The 18008-nt window shown below is 42.6% G+C and overlaps 2 protein-coding genes across 4 annotated transcripts in view; one reads left to right on the forward strand and one right to left on the reverse strand.

The window, feature by feature from the left end:
- Positions 1-18008, reverse strand: part of LOC126521639 (ecdysone 20-monooxygenase-like) — a 56971-nt gene that overhangs the window by 19330 nt on the left and 19633 nt on the right. For all 3 annotated transcript variants that reach the window (XM_055065769.2, XM_050170347.3, XM_055065770.2), the window contains 3 exons: positions 7185-7386; positions 6962-7124; positions 6359-6501 (listed from right to left, as the gene is read on the reverse strand). In XM_055065769.2, coding sequence (XP_054921744.1) covers positions 6359-6501; positions 6962-7124; positions 7185-7386 — 508 coding nt within the window. The remainder of the gene's footprint in view (positions 1-6358; positions 6502-6961; positions 7125-7184; positions 7387-18008) is intronic.
- LOC126521640 (uncharacterized) lies at positions 14011-15959 on the forward strand. The gene has a single exon (XM_050170348.3). The coding sequence runs from the start codon at positions 14225-14227 to the stop codon at positions 15074-15076; it is 852 nt and encodes a 283-aa protein (XP_050026305.2). The 5' UTR covers positions 14011-14224; the 3' UTR covers positions 15077-15959.

Genomic DNA, 18008 nt, shown 5'->3' on the forward strand with positions numbered 1-18008 from the left:
ACGAGTTACAACAAATTATTGCGGACCTTAACAGAGTGAGTGTAAGAGTGGGGTTGAAGATTAATATGCTGAAGACAAAGATAATGACGAATAGCTGGGCAAGAGAACAAGAGTTCAAGATGGCAAGTCAACCTCTAGAGTCTGTGAAGGAGTACGTTTACCTAGATCAATTAATCACAGGGAACCGTGATCATGGGAAGGAAATTCAGAGAAGAATAAGAATGGGTTGGATTGCATACGGCAGACATTATCAGCTCCTGACTGGTGACATTATCAGCTCCTGATCATTGAAAAGGAAGGTGTACAGTCAGTGCATTTTACCGATGCTGACATATGGGGCAGAGACTTGGAGACTGACAAAGAAGCTTGAGAACAAGTTGAGGACTGCACAAAGAGCGATGGAACGAAGATTGCTAGACATAACCTTAAGAGACAGAAAGAGAGTGGTTTGGATCATAGAGCAAATGGGTATAGCTGATATTCTAATTGACATCAAGAGAAAAAAATGGAGCTGGGCAGGTCACGTAATGCGCTGGTTAGATAACTGTTGGACCATTACGGTTACAGAATAAGTACCAAGAGAAGGGAAACACAATCGAGGATGACAGAAGACTAGGTGGTGGGACGAAATCAGGAAATTTGCGAGTGCTAGTTGGAATCGGCTGGCACAGGACAGGGGTAATTGGAGATCGCGGGGAGAGGCCTTCGTCCTGCAGTAGAAATAAAACGATGATAGGCACTTGCAGATTGAGGCCGCATGTATGAAAAAACGATACTTTATTTCCTACGTTTCGGCTGGGGTCCGGCCTTCTTCAGGGAATGAGGAAGGCCTGACATAACGTAAAAACTAAAGTATATATATATTTTTTTTTCATGTGTGCGTCCTCAACCTACATGTGCCTGTACAACTACCGGATCTCGGCAGACTGGTTGCTTGAGGCACTTTGCATGTATTTGCGAGCTTCTTTCATGCTCGGAAAAACACTTTTATGTAGCAAGTATTGAGCGACAGAAAGCTGTATCGAGAGTTTTTTGTCGCTCTACAATTTTTGCATTGACACTTTTCATCGAATTATAATATTTGAGGAGTTGATGAATTAATTAAGACTAATTATCTAGTTACGTGGAATGGATCAAATAATCTGAGTATCTCCAAGCGACAGCAAACAACATTACCTTTGCTCTGTCCAGCTACATGGCATTTGCACAGTTTTAAAGTCTGGCTAAAGTTACATCGGACACCCTGTATATATATATATATATATATATATATATATATATATATATATATATATATATATATATATATATATATATATATATATATAGACACACACACACACACATATACACACGCACCAACACACAGATGCATGCACACACATACAAACAGTCATGTCTCATTAATATTGACCCCATTAATATGGATACCCCGAAATATTGACAAAATTTGCAGCGACCTGATATGCAACACAAAGCATGGCATATAAAATGCAAGGTTGAATGCCTTCTGGTCAGTTCTGATGTGACGAAAAAAAGGAATGGCAGGTGCAAAATTAGGCGGGTGGAACTTTCTGCTTAACTGAAAAAATAAATATGCAAATTGAAAGCAGACACACCTTTGGCACCTGTCTGTGCAGTATGCGATATTCGCCCAGTCAACGGTGCATGCCATGTTGAAGGAGCCTGACAAGTGGACGAATGTGCCAACAGCCAGCTCAGGTGCTGGCTGGCAGAGAAACCCCAAGTGTGAAAAACTTGAGGAAACCCTCAACATGGAAATGCGTGCTGCAGGCACTGTCGTGAGTGACGAGATGTTGCTAGAGAAGGCAAAACACTTTGGTGCAAGGATGGGCGAGTGATTGTTTGCTATCATTGCCAGTGCTTCCGACACTTGGTTCACCAGCACATTTGTGAAATAAGTTATCTTCTGTGCTACCTTCGTGGCAGCGTGCTGACTTGTGCACTGCGACAAACGTACGGTGCATGTATGCCAAAATTTACTGATGAGCATTAGCACACAGAACACTATTGCTTCTGTGTTGCAATTCTTTTCTTAAAATTTTGAGCTGGCAACTTGGGAGTGTGGGCCAAAACTTAAAGATTTGGTACCTTCATGTCTTTTCTCAGGCATTCATGACCTGAACTACTCTAGGGGCTGAGCAGCTTCAAGGCACCGTATTCACGGAGAGAGTGCAAGTGTGAATGCAGCCGCTGTGGCCGATGCCCAGGAAGACCTCAGGAAGTTTCTTGCCCAGTATTCTCCGGAGGATATTTGCAACTTTTATGAGACAGTTTTTTTTTTTTTGCAAGCTTGGCCCATCTGTATCTCTGAGATTCTTGTGTAATGTGACTGGCAGTCACATTACACAAGGACGGGTGCATATGCACCCGTCCTTGTGCTCGTCTCGCCTGTGTTTGTATTGCGCAACACCTTGCTTACAATATTCAGCAATTACTTGCAATGATAGTAATTAGGCCAGAAATGTCAAACATTATTTTCATACATCGCACATATTTTGGCCCACATTTGTGAACTTTGTCGTGCACAATTATTCTAGGATACTGGGAAACAGTGAGCAACCGCCTACTCACGCTTTCAAGCACTTGCTGAAGCAATTTTTACGATGCCCATAATTTAACACCACAACCCTCTCTTCGCATGGTCATTGACCTTAACGTCCCCCCGCATTCACCAATTTCGATCTTGGTGGACAGTTCTCTCAAAACAGCGGGCTAAATTCTGCGCCATTTCGATATCTACTTTACTGCAATGGCTACAATTAACCCACATATTTTGTACCTCACCCTACACATTACCCATAGACATTCTTCTTGTTTTCACAAAATAGAAACGAGGTATATGATTGTTCAAATGACTACAGACATCGGGAAGATCGACTGTAAACCTTGCATAACACATGAAAGTATAGAGAAAATTGGGGTTGAGTATTTATTTCCAAAGCACAGAATTATTCCAGAAATGCTAACGTTTTGCCACACATTACACTTACCGTAACCTGTCTCCAGTTTTCACCAATTGTAAACTCAGTGATGCGTAAAGTTTTCGCTGGACATTGGGAAACAGCTGATAACCATGTAACTACTTTGAGCACTTGCTTAAGCAGTTTTTCACAAAGGCTGTAATTAACTGACGCTGACAAAACTTCGCTCACATATCATGCATAATATGCTTCTTATTCTCTCCGAATGTCAACTTTGTGGCACGTTGAGTTTCACCATGACAATAGGCACACTTCCTGCAAAGTTTGCAAAATACACTTGTGAAGCTTTCAGTACACGTCACCCACAACATGGTCCCCATACTCTGCAAACATAGCATTACTACCATCTTTGGTTCTTTCGGGGCAATGGAAAACTGTGAATCTTAATAATGCCTCTACACAGGCAAAAATTGAAGGTTTAATAATTGTAATTTAGCTGTTAATTGACACATTTTTCTCTTCAGCGTTGTTAACATTACCCAAATTGTGTCTAAATATAACTTAGTTATAAGCAGCACACTTGGAAAAACACGGGCGAAAAAAATTGAAGCACTGAAAAAATTCAACGCTTTGTGTGTGTCCTCATTTTTTCTTCAAGTGTGTTGCTAGTAACTAAGTCATTATCATGAACTAGCCCATCAGCACGTCTTAAAGGAACTGACCACTGTTTTTTATGGTACCCATTTTATTTAGGGAAACGGAAAGCTTACCAGCCTCAGCGTCCAGTCTACAGTGGTAATGTGGAAAATGCCATGGAGCATTTGTTATTCAAATTCTTCAATCTGCATTGAGGATGTAGTTATGCTTAAGAAACCTACTGGATACAGAGGTAGGCGAGTGCGATAGAGATTATACTTCGGCATTGGTGGGAAGCAGACAAGTGCAGCCCTAGCTGTAAGAAAGTAATATTTTGCTTATCAAGCCAACGTTCCTGCAGTTCACGTTTTCTGTTGTATTGTGTTGAATTATTTCTACAACAAGTGGCATCCAAATCTACGCCCCAGTGATGGCTCCCTCCAAGTGACAGAAACTAACCTTGAAGGCTATGCTTTTGCTGGCTGCATGCGCCAGGCTTTTCTTTTAGCCAAGCCAAGTGAAGTGCTAGGATATTCCAGTAGTAGCAAAAGATCTAAAAACGTTGAGTGGTAGGGCCCTGGACAGTTCAGTTATTGCAGTGCAGCCATTCACAGCACGATTAGTCAATGGCATCCTCACAGAGACCACAGAACTCGGGGTACTCACTCGCAAACTGTTGTACAACTAGTACAACAGCACTCAGGGATTCTACAGCTCTGTCTAGTTGTACAGGGCGTTCACGTGAACCCTACAAGCGGGTCGAGTTGGATTGTCAAGCTGGAATCGGCCTGTCGAGTTCTTGCTAGCTGGTCAGCATGAACGAGCGTCAGGTCAGGCTGAGTCAGCCCAGCCTGACCAGTTTGCAGCATGCATGTGAACATCGTCGAGCCAGCACTGAAACTTGACCACTGAGATGTCAGTGTTTTATGCACTGGCAACGGAAATAGTATCAGGACAAGGCAAAAACGAGCATTGTGCAGTGCCAATAACGATAAGAAACATGAGATAGAGCCGGCTTTGGGAACCGGAAGTCCCATTTGAATGCGTCAATGTCTCAGCTCGAAGCTGCGTGCCAGAGTTCTCCAGACCCGTCGGAAGCTACTGGATGTCAACACGATCATGTCGGGCTCGTTCAACCTTATTTGACTCATTAGTATGGGCTTTCCTTACTTCTTATTACGCATGTAATAAAATGAAAATGCCCAATAATATGAAAACTGCGATTTTAGACTACAAGTATGTGGTATCACAAGAGCTAACGTATGTACAGTAATCTCATATACTACATTCGAAGTACCAAGGCTTCACCACCAGGTTGCGCCACTTGCCACATCTTGATACATTCTGTGGCAATTTAAAATTATTTTCACTTCACTCACCAACAGCATTCTTCATTATAATACTGTGAATCCTTTCATTTCCATCAACAACATGTTCTGGCCGGTCGTCAGTCCCTTTTAAAGAACACTAAAGAGAAACCCTAAATCAGTGTAGATCAATAAGGTCCCCTTGAATAACTCCAGTTTCATTTATTTTGCGGTACTATGGCGATTACTGAGTAAAAAATTAACAGCAATGATAATTATTTTTAATTTTGCATCAGAACCCCGGGCCCGGTTCAAGTGTAATGTCATAGTGAAAATTCTAGAAACTTGCCGAGTTCTGTTTTTGGCTCAGTTAAGATAGTCCGTGCTTAACAACAAAAGCTTAACTAGGCCCGAGCAGACGGTGTCAAAATCTATGACCTCAAGGGCCAGTTAGTGTAGGAACTTCAGGGCAGCGTCGCCACCTGCGTTTTGTTCTTGTGTCTTTTCTGGCACACCAAGCATCGTCTCGCAATAAGAATAGCTTTTTTGATATTGTAGAAGGGCAATTTACTAACACAGCTCAAATGTGTTATTTTTTTGTTTTTTTTTTAAGTGTCCCTCTGAGCTCTAAATATTAACTTCGTGAATTATCTAGTTATCCCAGGACAGCATTAATACACGCATGTAACAACTACACGGAGACTCCCCCCCAAAGTCAGCGCCTGCGGTTTTAGCTCTCTGGTAAATTTGCTTTCACAAGTTTGAGCTAGTTGGTGGCATTACATGACAGTAGGCTTTTGCACACGAACTATAGCATGAAGACAGGGGACTCGACAATCACATCACAATGCTTGTGATTGTCGAGTCTCCTGTGTTCATTTTCTAGTTTGTGCGCAAAAGCGTACTGTCATAGAATGCTTTCACTGACCCTTTTTGGTCAACACTGCATCCTAGAATTTGTTTTTTGTTTTGCAGTTTAAATAAAAAATGCTAAACCCTACCTATAGAGGGTGCAGCAGTATGTGGCAGTATAATGTCCCATTAGCTTTATGGTGATACTAGGAACCTCTGCACAGACTTAGGCGGCACATGTTATGTCAGTGATAACAGCAGCCAGTCCAACAGTAGTGTAAAAGCATATTATTCAGTGCCTTCATTAGCTATGCATTTCACAGTTGCCAAGCGTGAAAGCACTGGGTCAACCTCTTCTGGTGGCACAAATACTTTCAAAACAACTAACTCCGAAGAGCGACTGCATAAGGTGAACTGTGGTCATAGCAGGTATGGTATGCTTTTTTGAAGAGCTTTTACATTGGCTGTACAATCATGAAAACCTATGCAATCTGCCAGTAGGCTGGGAGACTTGGCAGATCACACAGCTAGTCAAACAAACAAGTATGTCATCACTGAGAACTGCTGCAGCTCAAGCGTGGTATTCACCACAGGAGCCATTGCAGCCAAGACCCATACCGGAAGCTTTCCTTTATGCATGCACGAAGGTAGGAACAGCTGCTGATGTCCTCGTCACCACACTTGAGCTCAGTGTAGAGCTTTTCCTGCACGTCCGGATTGGAGGCCAAGTGGTGCAGGAGAAAGCACAAGGCAATACTCGTCTAGATGGCAAAGAAAAAACAAGATATCCCGTCAATACAGAAACACAGCATCAGCCAGTAAACCAGTGCAGACACGATGTTTTTCTCCTAATACTAATGGTCAATCACAGTGTGGAAAATCCAATAGAGTATGGAACCACTGACAAAACAGACCTTGTTCTTTTACAGTTTGATGGCATAAGACAAGCACAGAAACAAGATTCACACAAAGCTAGTTATTATAATGCCCTCGAGGAACATGTGCCCTGTGTCTCAGTGTCCATTGAGCCATATTCATCCTACGTAGGACTGAACAAACCAATGCTGCATGTAAGATCACTGACTTGTGATGTCACATTGGGCACAATGTAGCCTGGAGGGCATTTTACATTATTCTCTGTGGCTAGCAATGAGGTTTCTATGATTTTGAGCAAGAAAGACAAAAGTATGTTGCTACCTCACATAATGATTGTACACCTACCGTGAAAACACCACCCGCAATGAAATCCATTATTGTCAGGTGGGTGTCCATCTCTGACAGCCCATTCAAACTAAGAAGTGCTTGGAGAAGGCTCTTGTTGCTCCCCAAGGAGTGGTCCTCTGACGTCTTTCTGGCATACTGCTGGATGTAGCCCAGTGTTATTCTGTAAAAGCAACCACATGGCTGTAGTAGCAGCACCATGACTTAAAGCTGTGAAACCCACTTGTACAGGACATCCTCAGCCTCCGTGTACTTCCGGTAGGAGGATGTATGCATGTACTTCCAAAGGGGAAGTCCGTAGTAGAGCTCCTGGTAGGCAGAAAACAGTTGCCCTGCAACGGCTATAACTGTGGATGCTTCTCCTTGTTCAAGTTGCGAGGGTTGCAGGCAGCCCAGTCGTGTGTCCAGGCACAGCCTAAATATTGCTGCAAACAGAGACAACCTCATAAGCAAGGCATTCTGCCTGGCCAAGCCAAACTGTACAAGGCTTTTTCTTTCTTATTTGGGAGAATTGGCTGCAAGCCACATGGGGATAGGGCTTCGTACTTAGGCCAAGGCAACACAAAATTTATTCTCAGAAATCAACTGTTCAAAGATGCTTAATATATGGACCATTGCAGCAGAAAACAAGAAAAAGGTAGAGAATTATACTCACCGATATTCTCATCTTTACAGTGTAGAAAACCATGACGAAGTACAGATCTCACTCATAATTCACGTTATACACATTGGACTCACTAAATTACAGACTCTGGTTGCAATCAAGACCTATGTAAGTTTTTGCTGTGCTGTTTAGTAAATGTGCAGTGTGGTGATTAAGCACACTTCTTAATCTAGACATCACACTCAGCAACACTTGTTGCACTGTTTTAAGAACATTTACCACATTGCATGGTCATTTTAAGTGACAACTGCACATGCTCTGTGGCAGCACTGCAACCTCTTTTTTGATCAGTTTACCAGAAGCAGTTTGGTCCAGGTAAAAGAAATAGTGCAGAAACCATGGATGACAACTGTCAATATAAGCAAACAGCCGAATGCTTCTTGAAAAGTATTCGCTCCATTGAAGAAATGATGTGCTTGATGGCATGTGTTCGTCAAACTGGGGACATTAAGGTAGCGCATGTTGTTCCATAGAGAATACAGCCAGCACATCTGTGGAGGTAGCATAAGAGGCTTTATATGTAAGCCAATTAGACGTCTGTATGCATCTCCAGTGGCACTGGCATGGAATGTGACCGCAACGCTCCTCTCCTGCCGAAGCCCACAGCTGTTCCATTGGGGGAAGGCTGTCCTTGCCAAGTGCAAACCTTACGTGCCATAGCATGTGCTTCTCAACAAACTAGTTGGCATTCAGTGACGAAAGCACCCAGCAGCTCTGCCATGCGATGTGCATCGGCACCTCTGCATTAGAAGCCTGACCACCAACCATCAACCGCTGACTGCCGACCACGAAAACTGGCAAAAGAGGCAAAGAAAGGCATTCGCTTTAAATTAGGGTGGGAGGCAGGAGGCACGCATAGGTCGTAGTATAACGCACCTATGGAAATGGTACAAAAGTTGCTGAAAGAAATATCGGGAACATTTATGTGAATAAACACGCCAGTCATCCCTGGATTCCCTTAAACCAATTAATACTGTGAAGGTGCGAGAGGTATGCAGACTAAAAGAGCATGGTCATCTGCCTGTATGAAAACTCAAGCTGTAAGGATCTCCCACCACAGTTACCAACAAAGCCATTTATAAATACACACTGAGCCCATCTTATAGATAACAGGTGCCACTTCTTTTCGTGCTCTTTACACTGCCTGGTAAGGGTGTGCAAGTATTCTAATATTTCAAATAACGCCCCATTAAGTTTGGTCTTCGAATCAAATAGTAACTATTCGTAAACATAAACATTTTTCAAGTATTTCAAATTGCCAACCATGCACGATCAAGCATAAAATTGAAGTAAAAGTGCAACAAATTTTTTTCCGGCAGCCATGGCAGACATAAAACACAAAAGGTTTTGTAGCAAAGCAAACTACATTCTTCAGGGAATCGGTCTTTTCCAGCTAAACCACCATTATTCACGTTTGCCAATGAGTCCAGAGTATGCAAATAAACCCCGTAGTTGCTTCTAATGCTCCATTTGTGCTTTTAATAGATAACACTTCATAATGTGCGATGTAATGAGAAATTTTCTCACATCGTGAATATACAGTAGACTTCCGTTAATCCGCCTCTGGTTAATTTGATTCAGACCGAAGGTCCCGGCCAACACCCATGCATTTCTATGGGCCCAAATTTTCGTTATTTCGATTCTAAAATTGGTCTTCGCCGGATAGTTCGAACTTGACCAGTTGGCACACTCTAAAAACAGTTGCGCCCTTTGGGGTGTATATTTGCCACACAACAATAATCATCACGTCATCTGTCTTGTCCGCATTTCCTTTCTTTAACGCGACGAGCCCAGTACTTTCCAGTAACAAACGACATGCACGTTATCAGCATGACATAGCATTCCTGACAGGAAAGTAACGAGCGCAGCGTTTTCAAGAAAGGAAATGCGGGCAAGACAGATGACGATTATTGTTGTGTGGCAAATATACACTCCAAAGGGTGTAAACTTTTCTTAGAGTGCATGCAGGTGCCTGACCCCTTTAGTGGCAGAGTCTGTCTTGGCGGAGCTTAGGGGACAGTGGATGTGCTGAAAACGCATTGTCTCTCATCAAAAATGCTTATTTTCGGCCTGCCTTAAAATAATCTTCAAGCAATAACTGTAGCTCCCAATGTCTAATTAAGGCATTTATCTGATTCTAATGAGGGCCTTCCTTTTTTCAAGAAAATTGGGCCGAAAATTGTCTGCGCGGTGTACTCGGACACTACAGACATGAAAGCAGAATGGCATTTATGGCATGCATGTGCTTTCTCGTATAACACTGATGTGTTTCAACAAAGCTGCCGTTAAGAAACCATGCGGCAAAGCTGACTTTAGGAAATTGGCCGCCATTGTGCAACACGCGAACCCTTGCCCATTTTTATTGCTAAAAATCAGGTGTGCATTAGATTCATACTTTGTTTAGGAGCTTTAATGTAATTTTTATGTCAGTTTTCTGCTTTGGGCACACAGAAGGTGGGTGCACATTTGATTCAGGAGTGTGTTAGAATAGGGCAGATACTGCCAAATGAATCAGCGGTGTGTTTTGGAGTTTTTTTTTTTTTTTTGCATCTTGTTTAATTTGACCCACCGGACAATTATATCAGTTTCGTCAGTCCTGGAACGGCCTAATTAACAGAAGCCAACTACTAGCGTGTCAAGATCATTTTATATTAATGGTGAAAAAGGCTTTTCATTATTCGAAAAGTATTCCATTCGCTTCTAGCACTATTCGATTTGGCATCAAACATTACTATCCTCACACCCCTACTGCTTGGTGTTCTCAAAGGGCATGCATCCACTCCTGGCTACATCACACCCACCATGAATTTCCTTTAATGACTGCATCATTCTGTGCAAGCTGGGGGAATACCTTCGGCTCTTGAGAGTGGCACCTCTGACATCATGGGCATCAATGCAGCAGTCCATGTGGCGATTGTTGCAAACAAACACGTTCAGCCTATTTCCAGCTCATATTTGATATTAGCAGACGAACTGATATGCTCATCTGTGGAAAAAGTAGTTATTAAAAAAGATCTATATAATGAGTTTTCATTTGAAGAATATTGTGGTCAGAGACTGAAAATTTGGTGTTCAGATAAGTGCTGCAAAAACTGAGAAGTTTCTTAAACACAGAAACCACAATTGCTATACCCTAATTAGCTATAAATTAAGAAATGGCAAATGATAGTATTTGAAATGTGTATGTGCCAAGGTCATAAATATCACTGACGCAACACACCGAAAAAAAAGAAGAAGAAAAGACTGCTGAATCTGAAAGTGTAAAGTGAAAGTGCTGAACTGTAATCACTCGGAAGACGTGCCACCTGGAATGTGCCATCATCCCAGATAATGTGGAATTTTGGCACTCTGAATCTATGGGAGTTGCCAGAAGGTAAGCACTTACGTCTTTCGTCAAATTTGTGGGAAATTGAAACTACCGCTTCCAGGAGCTGTAAATGCTCTGCTTTAAGTAAACTGTTTGTCTTAAAACAAATGAGTCTGGAGATCGAGGAACTAACCGAAACATTAGACAATGTGCTAAACCTGCCACAAGGCCTTAACTTGCATACTGTGGCTAGTGTGACTGAAATAAAAAAAGTTTCAGAAAATGATGCTGACAGGTGTGAAAAATTTGAAAGTAAATTTGCAGCAATGGAAACGGCTATAAATGAAATTAAAAGGAAGCAGGAAAAGTGGGAACCGATGTAGACAGCAACATTTGTCGACTCGCTGCTGGTGCTCAACAGGATTTAGATGTACGGACGAGGCTTGCTGATAATCTAAGCAACGTAAATATACAAAGCTACCAGAGATGCGACAGCTTACATTGTCTTACGGCTTGCCTGAATATATCCCTTTTGTACTGACTGCTTTAAAAATTCATTCTTTCCTGTAGCGATAAGAGAGTGGAATAGTCTGAGCGAGTGCAATAGTAACAGCTGCTCATTAGATACATTTGCTAGCTTCATGGAAAAATATCTGCTTGCCTTACAGTTTCGATTTGCTTGCTCTGCTTTGTCACTGATCCTTGTATGCTAGCACTCTTCCTTTTTTCTTTATTTTAGTTTGCTGCTCTGTTATCAACACTTTTAGTTATAACCCTTCTAAATACCCTCATTCTGTATAATATTGCATACTTTATTAGCTAATATTAGTTTTTTTTTTCTCTTCTCGATGTTCTAGTATGTCACAATTTACACCCTTTCATCTATAAATGCTTTTCCACAGACACTGAGGTTTTGTATAATGCATTATATATACGAGTGCATTCTGTTTATCATGTTTATCACATATTTTTTTATCACGTGTTTGTTAGTTTTGTCTTGAATTGGTTTGCTTTATTTTTTCACATCAGATTCTTTAGGCAACCCATACCTTAAATTTGTAATGGTGTATTTAATTCTGTTTCCTTTTTTAGACTAGCAACAACTTTTGCAATAACGCTCTTGTAATTATATACTGTATTATATTTGCTTTGTTGTTCGCAATTCCTACCATTGTACTTGCCTTTCTTGTTATAATCCCATCAGGGATTGACAATATGTGAAATAAATAAATAAATTCCCCTTCAGAATCTTGGAATGAGATGGAGAAGAAACGATCTAGATTTTTCTCATTTCCAAAGAATCGATTGAAAGACTGCACAGGTTAGTTGCATACATGTTAACAAATGCAGGCCTGTTGTAGTGAAATTTTCTTCCCTTAGAGGGACACCACTAAGTCAACATGGACTGCTCAAATACCATTCCAGATATCTTGCAACTCATGTTTCGTGTCAAGAAAATACATAGTTTATGAGAAAATTGCATCTGAGTGGTCTGAATACCTTTATCGCAATTAAAATCTCCTGCTACCCTGATGTACAAGGTCCGGTATCATTATAGAGCGCCTGGCATAGCAGACTGGCACACTGTGGTGCCCTAGTCCACTCATGCACACACGAGGCGCTTTCTGTCACTACCCCACGTAGAATGCGACAGTATTTTAATAATGTTCGTTGTTCTTAGGCATTTGTTTTTACAAAGAAGATGGTTTATATGCGGGATGAAAGTTAGCTCTGAGTCCAGCATGATGCCTATAAATTTGTGTTGTGTGGTAACTGGCGCGTGTTGTCTGTGCAGTTCCACATTGCGCTCTGCAAATAAGCCTCCATTTCGTGTGAAAAGAACACAGGAACTTCTAAGAGGATTTAGCTTAAAGCCATTTCCTTCTGCCCATTTACACACTTTGTTCAAGCCAAGCTGAACATGTTGCTCACATATTGCGAGGTTACATGACCTGAATCCTAACTGTGTATCATCTATGTATACAGAATAAAACATACTCCGCGGTATGCATGACCACAAGAAGTTCACTTTTACAAAAGAAAAAAGGGGGGGGGGGGGGGCACAGCTTAATACCCCAGCTTGCAGTACGTCAGTTTCCTGAATAAATGGCCTTGATAGAGCATTCCCGACTCTAACAGTAACTTTCAATTACATTCAGCATAGTGCCTCGAATATGCATTTCTGAGAGGTCTTGTAAAATCACATATCGCCAAGTTAGACCATAAGAAGCCAACAAACACTGACACCAAGGGCAACATAGGTGAAATTACTTGTGCTTAATAACTGAAATAAAGAAAGGATAAATTAATGGAAATCAAAGTGGATGAAAAAGCAACTTACCGCAGGTGGGTCCCACAACCTTGGCAAGTAGTAGGTTGTGGGATGCGAAGGTTGCGGGATCGTACCCCACCTGCGGCAAGTTGTTTTTTCATCCACTTTGATTTCCATTAATTTAATGTTTCTTTATTTCGTTTATTAATCACAAATAATTTCCCTTATGTTGTCCTTGGAGTCAGTATTTGTTGGCTTCTTATGATTCATATGGTATCGCCGTCGACAACATCATATGCGCAACCTATAAAGCTGCAACCACCGTCCACCGCGCACTGTGGGCTTCGCGGCTGTGCCACCACACAGACCGCTAACCAGTTCATCCTGATCATGCAGGTTTTCGCCCGCATCATCGTCGACCTGCTCGTGTCTGCCTTCTTGGCAGCCTCTTCTGCCACTTCGGGGAACTTCGTGCCTGCTGCCAACGGAAGCGAGCCCAGCGTCTGCCTCCTCCCTGTCGCCCATGCTTCAGGACGTTTGACAGCGCCTCCAGCCCCGCTGTGGATCATCGAAACTAATCCAGCTACCGTATCGCCGTCGACAACATCATATGCGCAACCTATAAAGCTGCAACCACCGTCCACCGCGCACTGTGGGCTTCGCGGCTGTGCCACCACACAGACCGCTAACCAGTTCATCCTGATCATGCAGGTTTTCGCCCGCATCATCGTCGACCTGCTCGTGTCTGCCTTCTTGGCAGCCTCTTCTGCCACTTCGGGGAACTTCGTGCCTGCTGCCAACGGAAGCGAGCCCAGCGTCTGCCTCCTCCCTGTCGCCCATGCTTCAGGACGTTTGACAGCGCCTCCAGCCCCGCTGTGGATCATCGAAACTAATCCAGCTACCGTATCGCCGTCGACAACATCATATGCGCAACCTATAAAGCTGCAACCACCGTCCACCGCGCACTGTGGGCTTCGCGGCTGTGCCACCACACAGACCGCTAACCAGTTCATCCTGATCATGCAGGTTAGTAGTTGGTATCAAGCTCATTCTAAAAAATCAAGTGATTACTTTTTGGTGCAGCTGCCAAGCCCACAGTGCTGCATTTTGCTTATTTCTGAATGTATTGAAGTCATACGCGCCTTGCTACTGCTATCAGGGGACATAGAGACAAACCCCGGTCCTGAAAAAGCCGTCCTCGACGAACTAAAAAAATTGTCTACTGGCCAGGCCTCACTAATATCCGAGATGCAGAGCCTCAAAACCCAGCTAACGAGCACAAACTGCACTATTGCTAATCTAAGCACCCGCCTCACAGACTTAGAAAATCTCTGCAAAAATCTTTTAGCTCTCCGAACAGAAGTTGACGCCATTAACACTAAGACCGGTCAACTAACCCATCGTATGTGCGATATTGAAGAGCGCCTTGACGACCTCGAGAACCGTTCCCGGCGCAACAATTTAATATTCTACGGTTTTCCTGACACTAACCCGAAGGAAACATACGTTCAATCGGAGCAAATAATTGTAAGCCACTGTCTTGAACGCTTTGGTCTTATAGTCGAGCCCAAAGATATAGAGCGAGCACATCGATTAGGGCGGTACACCACTAACCGCAAACGACCCATCATAGTGAAGCTTTCATCCTTCAAAACTAAAGAATCTATCCTCTCAAACGGTCCAAAACTAAAAGGCACAAATTTCAGCATTGGGGAAGACTTCACGCGTCCAGTTCGAACCGCCCGAAAACAGCTCATTGCCTTTGCTAGGAGCAAATCCGTACCATTTTCATTACGTTACAAAACATTGCATATTGGAGCCCAGCGATACATCTTTGACACTGCATCAGGAACTGTCAAAGCCGTATCGTAGGGATCATGTCGCCGTCAGCAACCACGCCATCAGCACCATAAATGCGCAAGAGCGAATCTTTCATTTTCTGTACTTTATACTAACATACGTAGTTTTCTTCCGAAACGCGTGCTCCTGTCTAATCTAGTACAATCAACCGGCAGTAGTATACTGATACTAACAGAAACATGGCTCAATGACGACATTTCAGATACGGAGGCACTGGCTGACTTGCCGAACTTTAACATTTTTCGCCACGACCGCAAAAATGCACGTGGCGGGGGCGTACTCATCGCCACTAACAAAGAACTATCATGCTCTCTAATCATTACATCTTCACAACTGGAATCGCTATGGGTAATGTGTCGTGCCCCTCCCGAAGCAATAACACTTGGGGTATGCTACAGGCCCCCTCGAACTGATCCAGATTTCGCCCTCGAACTTAATGAAATATTATCCCAGCTTACTAAAAAACACCCCAATGCACACATCCTCCTTTATGGAGACTTCAACTTCCCTAGCATTAATTGGCTCAATCAGGCTTCACCAACTTCAGGAAATACCGAAGCAAGCGAATTTATTGATGTTTGTCTCAACTTTGGCCTCATCCAACAAGTAACAGAACCGACGCGCGTCACTTGTGAATCCTCAAACATTCTAGACCTTCTACTAACGAATAACCCCGAAAGCTTAAAATCTATCGCATATTTACGAGAAATAAGCGATCACAAAGTCATTCATACCACTTTTAACTTCGTCCCCAAAACACGTCCCGTCTTCCGCAAAACAATTCACTTGTACGATAAGGCTAACTATGAAGCAATTAATAATGAATTACGAGATTTTCTGCCTGTTTTCCAATCCCATTTCGGTTCCCGTTCCCTCAATGACAACTGGCTAGTGATTAAAGACAAAATTACTGACCTGACTAATAAATTCATCCCCACGGCGAGCTTTTTTGCCAATAAAAATAAACCATGGTTCTGTAAAAATTTAATAAGACTCGAAAATAAGAAAAAGCGCCTTTTTCGTACTGCGAAATGTGATGGAAGACCGAGCGCATGGGACAGGTACTATTCTGCGGAAGACGCTTATTACACTGCAATTCGGAAAGCGCGAGAAACATTTTATCATAACGACTTAGCTAAAATTCTAAAAACTAACCCTAGAAAATTTTGGGAAGTCATAAACCCACAACAAACACATGACATCACACTTACAAGCGATAAAGACGAAATTATGAGCGACGCTGTTTGTGCTGACACTTTTAACATCGCGTTTTCATCCGTGTTCACTGAAGAAGCCGACTTTCCTCTTCCTACGCCACCTACTGCGACACTGCCAATGATGGCCCCTGTTGAAATATTTGTCGCTGGCATTTCATCACTCATTGACAAATTAAAACTTTCATCATCGGCTGGTGTCGACGACATTAACTCAAAACTGTTAAAAAATACTAAAGAAATTATTGCAGTGTATTTTTCGATGCTCTTTTCACTTTCACTTGAAACGGGAATCTTACCAGACGACTGGAAAGAGGGCAAGGTCATTCCAGTCCACAAATCAGGTAACAAACAATCCCCGCTAAATTACCGCCCCATTTCTCTAACAAGTGTCCCATGCAAAATTATGGAACACGTCATATACTCTCACATTATGCACTTCCTTGACACTAACAATTTTTTTCATCCTTCCCAGCACGGATTCCGTAAATCTTTATCTTGTGAAACCCAACTTGCCATATTTCTTCATGATCTACACTCTAATCTCGACCTCAACCTTCAGACCGATGCAATCTTTCTCGACTTCGCTAAAGCATTCGATACAGTATCACACAAACGCCTTATACTAAAGCTCTCCCAGCTGAATTTGCACCCTAACGTTTTCGCATGGATCGTAGCATTTCTCAACAAACGCTCCCAGTTTGTTTCAATTAAAAGTAGCCGCTCCAGCTCCCTCCCTGTAACATCCGGCGTCCCCCAAGGATCTGTACTCGCACCCCTCCTATTCCTCATATATATTAACGGCCTGCCTGTACATGTATCCTCCCATATCCGTTTATTTGCCGACGACTGTGTCATATATCGCACAATTACAAAGACTCCTGATCAAACTACACTCCAACATGACCTTAACCTTGTACAACAGTGGTGTGATCTTTGGTTAATGAAGCTTAATCCTACTAAATGCAAGCTCGTTTCCTTTCATCGAAAACTTAATCCCCTATCATTCTCATACCTAATCTCCCACTCCACTGTCGAACAAGTTCAAACATACAAATATCTAGGCGTCACCTTATCCTCTGACCTTTCATGGAACGCACACATCAGCAATATCACATCATCCGCGAACAGATCCCTCGGTTTTTTAAAGCGTCATTTGCGTCACGCACCATCAGACATAAAACTTCTCGCGTACAAATCACTCATCAGATCGAAACTTGAATATGCAGCACCAATCTGGAGCCCGCATCAAGCATACTTAAGAAACGAACTAGAATCTGTACAAAATCGCGCCACTAGGTTCATCCATTCTTCATATTCATACGATATAAGCATATCATCCCTAAAACGTAATACTGATCTTGCTAATCTTTCTGTGCGTCGCCGCATGGCCAGTCTTTGTTTGTTCCACAAATTATTTCACAGTCCGCTCAATCAAGCACCGTATATCATCCCACCGGCGCGCATATCCCCCCGTACGTCCCATCCTTACTCAATCGCACGCGCACGTGCTCGCACCACCACTTTTGCAGCCTCATTTTTTCTTCGCACAGCAGTGGATTGGAATGGCCTTCCCCGGAACATTGCAGCCATCACGTGTTCATCAACTTTTGCGGACAACTTAACTACATTTGTTTCTGATGAAGATCACTCTCTGTAACCTTGATTTGTAACCCACCCCTTATGTAATACCCCCTAACCGGGGTCTTTAAGGTAATAAAGTGATGTGA

Source organism: Dermacentor andersoni, chromosome 6, assembly GCF_023375885.2.
Source record: "Dermacentor andersoni chromosome 6, qqDerAnde1_hic_scaffold, whole genome shotgun sequence".
Taxonomy (NCBI): domain Eukaryota; kingdom Metazoa; phylum Arthropoda; class Arachnida; order Ixodida; family Ixodidae; genus Dermacentor; species Dermacentor andersoni.